Source organism: Sinocyclocheilus anshuiensis, unplaced genomic scaffold (assembly GCF_001515605.1).
Source record: "Sinocyclocheilus anshuiensis isolate Anshui unplaced genomic scaffold, SAMN03320099.WGS_v1.1 scaffold47, whole genome shotgun sequence".
Classification (NCBI taxonomy): domain Eukaryota; kingdom Metazoa; phylum Chordata; class Actinopteri; order Cypriniformes; family Cyprinidae; genus Sinocyclocheilus; species Sinocyclocheilus anshuiensis.
This window is the reverse complement of record NW_015551047.1, coordinates 1,316,883-1,327,999: the sequence shown is the minus strand read 5'-3', so window position 1 is coordinate 1,327,999 and position 11,117 is coordinate 1,316,883. Positions and strand designations below refer to the sequence as shown.

General features: G+C 36.2%; 1 protein-coding gene across 3 annotated transcripts in view; it reads left to right on the top strand.

Moving 5' to 3' along the window:
• Window positions 1-11,117, top strand: part of prkar1b (protein kinase, cAMP-dependent, regulatory, type I, beta) — a 75,264-nt gene that overhangs the window by 6,252 nt on the left and 57,895 nt on the right. For all 3 annotated transcript variants that reach the window (XM_016451638.1, XM_016451639.1, XM_016451636.1), the window contains exons 3-4: window positions 1,517-1,687; window positions 3,381-3,472. In XM_016451638.1, the coding sequence (XP_016307124.1) occupies window positions 1,517-1,687; window positions 3,381-3,472 (263 nt within the window). The remainder of the gene's footprint in view (window positions 1-1,516; window positions 1,688-3,380; window positions 3,473-11,117) is intronic.

The window sequence follows — 11,117 nt, the reverse complement described above, 5'->3', positions numbered from 1 at the left end:
CACCGACAGCGAGAGACTGTTTAGGACTGCATCGCATGTCTTCAATGAGAAGAGGAAGGGGTGATTGTTGCTGGTTACTGTACGATGATTGAAATTGCGAAATGACCTTAAACAATTAGTAAATAAACTGCAGAACGTTATGTTTTCTAATACACGCGCGCATTGCATGTATTCTGATAGCGCTGCACGAACTCGCAGCAGATCTGCTTGTTAACCAGGGTTGAAAGTCCAAAGCACGAGGAAAATCTGCACTGATACAGTCGTCAGTTGCTCAGTCACATTTTTATGAATTTTTACAAGGCATGTGACAATGCGATACGTACAACGTATTCGTAATGAGACTCATTTATAAATCTGTTGTCAACAAAAATAAGCATTGAGGTCTTCCTGCGCGTTTCCGCCAAAATAAAAGTTGAGAAAAAGCAAGAACTCTTATCAACATTCATAAATGTTAGTATTGTAATTTGTTGTTCTGTAAAATAAAATAAAAAGTAAGACAATAATAATGATAATAATCATTACAACAGCTGTTTTAATACATTTATTATAACATTTTTAAATTGTTGTTTTGTAATCTATTTTTTTCTTTGAAAAGCAAGACAAAACAGTAAAAAGCACATTTTGGCTTTTTAATTTATGCAATGGTGAAAAAAAAATTGGCAAAATACATGGGGAAAAAAACTCGAAAAAGCGTGTTCGGTATTCGGCCTTCGGCCCAGTGTTTAATTTTGTTCGGTTTCGGCTTCGGCCAAGAATTTTCATTTCGGTGCATCCCTATTTATTACTGATACCTCTGTTGCAGATAAAATGAGTAAATATAGCCATTCAACGTTAGTCAAAATTGTGCCATCATTTTTAACATCTAATTAACCTAAACTGTTACAGAACATTAAAAATATTATAACAATCTTCACATGAATCCACTATAATACATTTAGCTGTGGCATTTTGCATAAAGTGTTTAGCTGTCAGTTTATTTTGCACATTTATTTTCCCAATAAATGACTAGCTAAAACATTTGGCTATTGTATAAATGAATATATGTATGTATGTATGTATGTGTATATATAATATATACTATCAGGGGTCTGTGTTTTTCTGTCCACCCTATGTATGCAGTGAATGTACAGTGCAGTAAGACTGAGTGTACCCTCTCTGACTAGTACACATCTTGTTGTGTCACACACACACACACACATCGTTTGTGCTGTGGCACGCAGCTTTATTGTTCTTCCCTCTTTCATACGGGAATCTTTCACTGTCTCTCTTTCGCTCTGCCAGTGAAATCTCAGTGCTGTTGTGTCTGCTTTCTGTGCTCACAGTAGGTTTCAGTCGTTTAGATTTTATGATCTGTAATCGTGATTTGTAATGGTAGTTTCTTTCACCCTCTTAGCGTCCACTGTTTTAACTCTGCACAAGTTTTTGTGTGTCCTGTGCGATCCAGATGGTCACAACCCTCTCAATGTTTTCAGATGGATGTTTAATCTTACGTATCGTTCACTTCCTCTCTCCACAGGAAGAATGCAAGCAGATCATGGCCCGTCAGAAGTCCAACTCGCAGTCGGACTCTCACGATGATGAAGTGTCTCCTCCTCCTCCAAACCCGGTGGTGAAGGCCCGGCGCCGGAGAGGTGGGGTCAGCGCCGAGGTCTACACAGAGGAGGATGCCGTCAGCTATGTCAGAAAGGTTAGAAAAGCAGATACAGGTTGGAATATTTAGCCAGTGTAGCTTTAAATAAAACTGCAGTTAAATTTGCATTATTTTCAGGTACACTATTTAGGATGTTTTAGTTTTGTCTCAGTCGCCCTATCACTAATAGGCCAGAGTCACTGCTGTGTTTTCACATTAGTTTTTCTCTATATGAGATATGGCTTTTCTGAGTGAAACAGAATATTCAGCAGGAAATGATGCGGGATTGGATGTGGATTTTATCCAGTGGGATTTGATTGGATGGTTAGGCTTATTATATTAATGGTTATTATTGTTTTCCTTTTCTGCTTAGGATAGCATGTACTGATGAAGTGTACACAATAATAGGAACATTAAGCATGTAAATAAGGTTGACTGTTATTTTAGTATTATTTATCATTATTTTATACAATTATCATATTTATTATTATTTTTAATTAGCTTTTTAATTAATTTATTATATTATATATTTTAATATTTTCAGTTTTCAGTTTAATTTGAGTTTAATTTAGTTTAAAATAATTAAAACTTATTAACTACTACTTTTTTGTAGTCATTTTATGATATTTTTCAAATATTTTTATTTACCTTTAATTAATTATTTTTATTTCAGTTTTAGTAATTTTAGTACTTTAGTCATTTTAGTAATTTAAACCTATATATTTCATTTAGTTGCCAAGGCATTTTTTTTTACGTTTAAGGTTTTCATCTAATCCTTATATATATTTATTTTATTTATTTTTTTGATTTCTCATTCATTTCAATTAACGAATCATTTTTAGTAACAATTATAGACTAATAAGGTTAATTTGGTTTTTAATAATTAGCAGTATAAGCAGGGGTGCACATAAGTTTTTCAGCCTGGTTCTCATAAGAGAATTATAATAATAATAATTTATATAATAAAAATATATATATTTTTAAATAAAATAATAAACTAAATAATAAAGTGTGATAATACTATTATATTTTAAAATAAAAAGGGAGTATTAAATACAAATACAACTATTTTATAGTAAACTTAAATAAACATAAAATGCTAATATTTACTTATTTTTTTTAAAGATGAATTTTCATCATTTTCAAAATTAAAATCAGCAGGCTTTTATTTTGGCGGGTTGCCGGCAAGTAAGTATATGCTTACTGCCGACTGAAGCGCATCTGTGAGTGAAATGTCACAGTTTTGCATTGTGCTTTGAAAACGGCAGTGGGTAGCGGGATTTTTAATTTTGGTCATGCATGCGGACCTGCGTACCACTTATGTGCACCCCTGAGTGTAAGGCACAATTTGACAATTTGCTCAACAAACATAACATTCTGCACCATTTGTGAACACGAATGAAATCCTCAAATCATCGTCTTGTTGAGGAGTTCTATGCTTATAATTCTCTAAAGCAATAAAAAATTTGCCTGGTATATGATAAAATGAGTTAAAGGGGGACCAGGATATCGTAGAAACTTGAGAGGTTGGGATCTTTTAACTTGGGCCAGTGAGAAACCACCTACTGTAGCAACACCTCAGCAACTGCTTAGTAACATCCACAACACCCTAGGATCATGGCTGCACATTTTTCACAAGCACAACACTCACAATTTATTGAGAAAATACACAGAAATTTGAAAATGCCAGTACATACTAATAATTTGTTTTATGAGTAGTCATCTAGTAAGTGGTTTTCTTTGGCTATAGGTCATTCCAAAGGACTACAAGACAATGACCGCCCTGGCCAAAGCCATCTCAAAGAACGTGCTGTTTGCCCATCTGGATGACAATGAGAGAAGGTAAATGCACATCATCAGAGGTTGTTTGTTGACAGGTATAATAAGTATATAAGGCTACGCTCACACTCTCAGTGTTTGGGATTGACAAGCGCATTTGCTTATAGGTGTGAGGCTCGAAATTTCCTGTTCACACAGCAGCTTAAGTATCAAAGATGGTGATGTCCTAAACTGCAGACTCTTATCACATTTGACATGACAAAAGTTCAATTGATGTGTGATTTCATCTATCAAATCTTGATTAACCAACAACATTTGAGTTGCACACATACCACAAAACTGTCTGGAGTAGCTCTGGAGGAGGACAGAGACTGGATCACTGTGTGACGTGACAGACAACTAGTTGTCCAGTACGGTCTTGTTCACACATGCCTAAAACACGGTTGTAAGTCCTGATCATTTATGGGTGTGTTTTTGATTATAGAACACAGTTGTCACTCATGTAAACAACTGAAATGTGTGTGAACGCAACCGTATTAATGATTCAGATGCAGGACTGACATCCGTATTCTGCTGTGTGAACGTGGCCTAATCCACACTATAGTTCTTATTGGCCACGGACTTGCTTTCTGGAGCAAAGAGGAAACTGACAACATGCCAGCAGACAACACAGAGCAGGTTACTTCTGGTATAAAACAAAGACTCAGCTTTCAAATTTAGTCATTTTTTAAAGAAATTCAAACAATAAATACCATTTTGTGGCTCTTTAGTGTGTCATTACAGATCGCTGTGTTGCCTCAGTTCAAGCGGCACATGAACCGATCATCTTCCTCTTTACTAGTTATAGCACGAAATAAACATGAATGAACATCAGAAGGTATCTTGTATCTTGAACATCAGAAGGTATCTTCCAACTGCGGAAAGACATCAATATACACAATTTTTCAAGTTCATGTCCAGCGAAGTTAATCTACTCTCTTGTCTGATTTGTTTGTCGAACAAAAATGGCGGATTCGGCGTTATGATTGGTCAGACCGCCTGTCAATCAAACTCCCTGCGAACTAGGGTCAATTCAGTTGTAAAATACGGCTGTTGCTCCCATGTTTTACTGAACTGTGTGTACAGAACAGGATGAAGCACTAAAAGGTGACGCTGCAGTGTGTATGTGGCCATGGTGAAGTCTTATGAATGGGGTTGTGCTGTTAGCAGCTTGTTTCTTGTTGTCAGCGCTGGTCTTGTGTGTGTATGGCGGGGTGAGGGTGCGAGTCGTGTCAAGAGGGGCTTGTGACTAGCCACTGTATTCGCTCTGTTGCTCTCGTCACCATGGCAGCCCGCGTCGAAATAAAACAAGGCATTGTGTCTGAGCGTAGTGGAAAGTGTGTTTTAATGTGGGTGTGTGGAAATAGCGTTGCTCGGATTGTTTCGTTTTGGCTTTCGAGTCCAGGAGATGCCACAAACCCTAAACAACAACGAGCAGAAAAAGCCTCTCCCAGTCCACCAGGAATTTCGCTCAGGTTGCTCCGTCTTTGTGTACGGAATACGGTTTCATTGCTGAGGAGAATCCATTATCCATACAGATCCACCATGAAGGGAAGCAACTCTCAGCTTTCTGCTTTTAAAGCCTCTATGAGAACACACGAAACGGCCCAAAACATCCCGTCTGCGCTCAGCTGGAAATTCACCACACTTCTTATCAGGCCTTCTTGCCAGGGACTGCAGCTGCGTGTTATCGTGTTTTAAGATTGATATAATTTCTTTGGCTGTTGTGAATATATCACAGTCACCATTTATCAGAATTACAGGCAAATTAGTTGGAAAAGACTGATTTTGTGCAGTGCATCATCTTAAGGCGAGGCTTACCTTGTCATTTCTCTTCTGAAAGCTCCAGAACGCTCTTCATATTTCTGACTCAGATTTGTGGAGAGCATTAATGTTGTTTCTATAGTTACGGAGTCTTTGCTCCTGGCGACGGCCCCGCACAATGTCCAATTATCTGCATATGTGTCTGTGATACTGTCAAAGCAACAGGCTTGATGTGGTCATACCAAATATGACACTGCGGTATCTGGTAAATGACAGGATAATGACATTATGTCAGGATCCTTTCATTGTTTTATAGAATTATGTTAGTCTGACATGTTGCAGATGCATTGAGCAGTCTGGATTTCTCTAGACAGTGAACACTTTAATATTTTTATTAACGCCTGCTATATATTTATTGCTATATTTAAATAAATAAATAATATATATATTATACACACACACACACACACACACACTACTGTTAAAACTTGGGGTCAGCAAGATTTTCTGAAAGAAAGAAAGAAAGAAATGAATTGTATTCAGCACCAATGCATTAAATTTTATTATAAGACGTTGTTACAAAATATTTCTATTTCAGATTAATGCTGTTCTTTTGAACTTTCTATTCATCAAAGAATCCTGAAAAAAATATATCAGTTTCCACAAAAATATGAAGCAGCACAACTGCTTTCAGTATTAATAATAAATGTTTCTTGAGCAGCAAATCAGCCTATTAGAAGAATTTCTGAAGAATCATGTGATACTTTGCATCACACAAATAAATAATTAATTAATAGATTTTTTTAAATTACAAAAATAAAGATATAGCCTATATTAAAATCAGCGTAAAAACTCAAATTAAAACTAAAACCATTAAAAAAAAAACATCTTAACTGGACTGAAATAAAATATATATATAAAAAACTGTTTTGTTTCAAGTTGACAAGGCATTTCAATCTCAATCTTGATCTATAGCCACTATACACCCCCAAACTTGTGCACAGTGCAGTAAACTCAAAAAGCAATGGCATACAGTAGGTGAGTGGGAGTCATATGCTTTGCAAATGTAATCACCACTGGCACAGATTTGGCTGTTGGCTCTTGCTGGCATTCACACATATGGCCATATATATTAGAACATGCCATACACTGTTTGCTTTATTATGCTACAGTCAGTAAGAGCTTCTTGTTATGATCACTGGAGACACACGGGCAGATGTAATCACCGCTGGAGCTAAACATTACAGCTAGATGGCAGATATTGTAAGGGAGTATCTGGCATGTGGCATAGCCCACCCTAGGGTCCACCCTACAGGCTATTTGTTGTCTGGTGTGGTTTTGTTGCCATGGCAAATAAAAGCAATTACCTCATGGTGGTATGGGAATAGCTCATTGGCAAATTTAATGCACAGTCTGATGCTGAACTTGACCTTGGGAGTTAGGTCAGCATGAAAGACGTACGAGTCATCAATAGAAGCTGGTTTTGTAAGCTGAATAACAATTTTCTTGCACAAAATATAATCTTTCTATTCATCTGTTTTATGATGTTCTTTCAGTAAAGAGAAATTATTGTATTCAGGTGGCCTTTATACTGTACATGTGTTCAAGGTTCAACTCTTCACAGGTTTCTGAGAAACTTGTTGAGAGGTTTAGGCTTTACATTTATTTCTTTGCCTGTTTTGCTTGCATAACCAGTTTTGAAAAGGACAATATTTCTATCTTTTTTTTTTTCAATGTTTTTTTATTTATTTTCAATAGTACTAATTGTAATGCTGTAATTATGCCAATTCATAGATAGAAAAACGTTTTTTTTTGCATTACAGTGAAAAGTTAAAAATGTAAAACATAATTAAATATTACATAGTAGTCACATATCACAAAATATTATATTTCGGTTAGGGGTGCTCCGATTGATCGGCTACCGATCATTATCGGCCGATAATCACGTTGGGATGATTGATCGGCGGTCTCTAAAAAGGCCAATCTCAAAAAAACGATCTCAAGCTGATGACGCTGCCATGAGAGGTTTGGCACGACATGCAGCGGCACCTTCTCAGTCTCTGTCTGGCGCAGGTGAAATCATTATAATGCTGAAGGTGAGGTACTTACCTTCATATTTCTTCATTAGATAACTTATAAAGTAATTTGAAAACCTTGTGTGAGACATAATTTCACAAATGAAAGTGTCAAAAAGGGTCAAAGGGTCAAAGTGAATGACCGCGCACGCACTCTTTCAAAATACGCAAATGTCTTCAAATCACCACATCGCGTCTGTCTATAAACGAGCTGCACGCTGCACAGTTGACACAGGAATTGTCACTTGCACAATCGAGGCAGTGTCACATCGTCACTAAAGTTTATAAATTGCATTTCTTTTTAATTCTTGCCAGTGTTTAACCATTCAGCGCTCGCGCGCTCTCCTGGAGACCGTGCGCTCATGCACACTTGCAGCGCACACACATAATGCCAGGTTCACATTACTCCGTTTGCAGTGCGTATGTGGTGCGTATTTTTTCCGCGCTCATGTAAACGAATGAATAAAGCGTGCACACGGCACACCGTTGCTGTCCGGCAGTGCGTTCAGGAGCAGTGCAGAGATCGTTTCAGCACCACCGAGTCTATATTTGCTGCGCTGCACACGCTGAATTAAAGTAACAGCGCATTTTTGCAGTAAGGATTATGTCACAATTTATGCGTCCACATATTGAAAACGCAATTGAAAATACAATTTGCTATTCTATTTGAAAATTGTCTGGAATATCGTTCCATAGATTGTATTACTGTACTGTGTAAATAAAAAAATTGCAATGCTGAAAAAGCAATTTCAGTGACAATGTTTGGATTTGAAATCAAAATAATGGATAAATGTTGTGTTTGTGGTAAACAGCCACGGATCAGTAGCAGACTCCTGTGTGAAAGCTGCTTTTCCTCTCACAAGAGTCACCTAAGAGGGGAATTCCCCCCATTTTCAAAAATGAAATTCAGGCCCTGAATAAATGTCTAAAGATCCTGATTGGAGTATCACTATAAATAGGTATAAATGATAAAAAGAAGGCTTTAAAAAGATCGGAATCGGCAGATACTGCTTTCTGTGATTGGCGATCGGTGATCGGCCTCAAAAATCCTGATCGGAGCACCCCTAATTTCGTTGCAAAAAAAATTCTATATTTTCCTAAAATGGGCTTAATTTTCTTCATTTTTTTGTCATTCCCATTATTTCCAATGGTTATTCTCATTAAAGTAAAAAACGACACATTTCTTAGTGTAGTGTTATTTACTGCACTTCTGTAAGAATTCGAGGGTAAAAGTTTATAATATTAAAATATAAGTAAAATTACATATTAAATATATATCACAAAATAATTTTACAATGCTAAAAATATTTTCCTAAAATGGGCTTCATTTTCTTTATGCAAACTTTCTTTTTTTTTTGTCATTCCCTTTATTTTCAATGGTCATTCTTATGAATGTAAAACAGTAATAAAACGTCAACATAAAATGAAACAGCAGTATGACAAACACCATAATAACACATATAGTTTTTGCATTACAGTGACAAGAGTAATAATATTTATTGCACTGCTGTAAGAATTTGGGGTTGAAAGTTCAAATATAAAAATGCGATTAACATTACATATTGATTTAATATCACAAAATAATATTACAGTGCTAAAAATTACATTTTTTTTAACCTAAAATTTTCTTAATTTTCTTTATGCAAACTTGAACTTTTTTTGTCATTTAAGGGGTGAAATATGACCTGCTCTTGATGGGTTTTGTGCGGTTCATCTTATTATGTGTTATTTTTGATTATATCATACCTCCTTGAATTGCTTTATTCCAATGCATATGTCTTAAACTCTCTGTTTTTTTTTTAATCTATTTTCATCTTATTTTAATGTGTCCTTACAGTGTAATTATACATTTAAGTACTGAGTAATATTAATTAACTACATGTACTTACTATATGGTTAGGGTTTGACGTAGGGTTACTTGCATGTAATTATGCATAATTAATTGTTATTATAATAGTAAGTACATGTAACGTTTACCAAGGACACCGTAAAATAAAGTGTTACCGAACATTCTCACTCTTATTTTACCCACAAACACAATTGAACTCTGAACCTTCAGAGCCTTGTTTTGCACTACCAGAGAGGACTGCAGCCCCAACTCTCCCTGTCTTTGCACAGGGGCCCTGCAGCATCTCAAACAACAGAGCTTTGTGTTCTAATTAAAAGACAAAATACCAGCAATCAGCAGTAACGAGCGCTTGAGCTGCAATGAACCACAGCTACTGTACCCACAGAGACATTGACCGTCTGTTTTTGCAGACAGTGTGTTGTGGTTTTGCATGCACATTTCTGCACGTACATGAAATAAGTCACCGTGTGCGTGTACGTCATGCTTTCTAGAATTAGGCTGATAAGCTTGTGGAGATTAGCATGTAAAATAATGTTTTCTTTGTATAACATCATCACGGCTCCAAAGCACAGGTAACATAATGCAGTCAAATGTAGTAAAAGCATGGTTAGTTTGATTTTAAACTGTTTCGATGTCTCCTGATAACTTGTAGTCGCTTTATCACGTCCAAACACATCTGTTCAGCTCCCCTTTGTAATGTTAACCTACTCTCAGCGTAATGGCTATCTGGTTTCCTGCTCATATCTGATATAAACTTCACACCGTGATTGTGGGGAACAGCTGTTTCACGCACCTGCGGAGCAGACAGTACTATTAAAAATGACCTTTAAAGTAGACAGTCACGCTTTTGTAATGCTAGCTAGTGTGGCTATTGGGTTTCATATGCGGTTCGAGTAAAGAAAGAAAGGTGGATTATGAAGAACTTTGTCAAAAAAATGATTCAGCTTTTATTTAGCCAGAAACTGTTCAAATAAAAAGCTGGTAGAATTATAAATAAAGAGAAAGACAAGGACAAATGAGCTGTCTCTATGCAGACTGAGTGAAGTGTGGGTAATTTGTTCGCATTCTTCAGTGGATGGATGGATCTGTCTCTGGAGAATCTCAAGTCTGTCGTCACATTTGCACGTTAGCTATCTTCGTAAGTCATGCAGGTAATTTCGCTTTGCCTGCATTTCATTTTTCAATCTAGATTTGACATTTTCTGAGGAAATTGTGAAGAAAATTTCTGTAGAAATGTAATGCTCGTCTGTTGTTAGGATGTTCAGAGTGGATGTAGTGTGTTGCTATGCGGTTGCTAGAATGTTCTGGATGGTTACTTTACTGACAATTATCGATTCCGATTCTGCTTATCGATTCCGATTCTTATCGATTCCTAGTTTCGATTCCAATAAGATAAAAAATCCAATATAAAAAAAATTAAGTCAAACATTTAGATGTCAAACATTTATTCTGTCTTTTTACAAAGCATTCAGTTGCAGCTGAATAACACGAGCAAAAATCAGCAGCCTACAGAACACTGCAAGAGGAATTTTGCCCATGCTTTAAAAAAAAATACCATAGCAAAAACAACTAGATTAATATAAATTCCAAATATTAAAGTGGTAAGATAGGGGTCTACTTTTATTTGTGTGCACTCACAATATCAACAAAACGTTGTGCTTTTATAAAATAAAGAAAAAAAACATGCTTTCTGCCGTCTCGTCTTGAACAGGAGCGCTTCACAAAAATGAACCGGAACTCAGCAAATACATGCCTCACAGACATGAGAAATATATCTATAGAAAGCTTTAAATGACTACTTAACGAAATAAAACAAATCAAAAACAAAAACGCTTTCATTATAATCATAAACCGTAAAGATGCACTTCTCTCTAAAGGCGCGTCTAATGTGGAGATGGCGAGTTAGGATCGACAACTTCATCCTTGCGACACCGACTCAGAAAACACTAGTTTATTAGTAAATAATTCAAATATCTCCTTA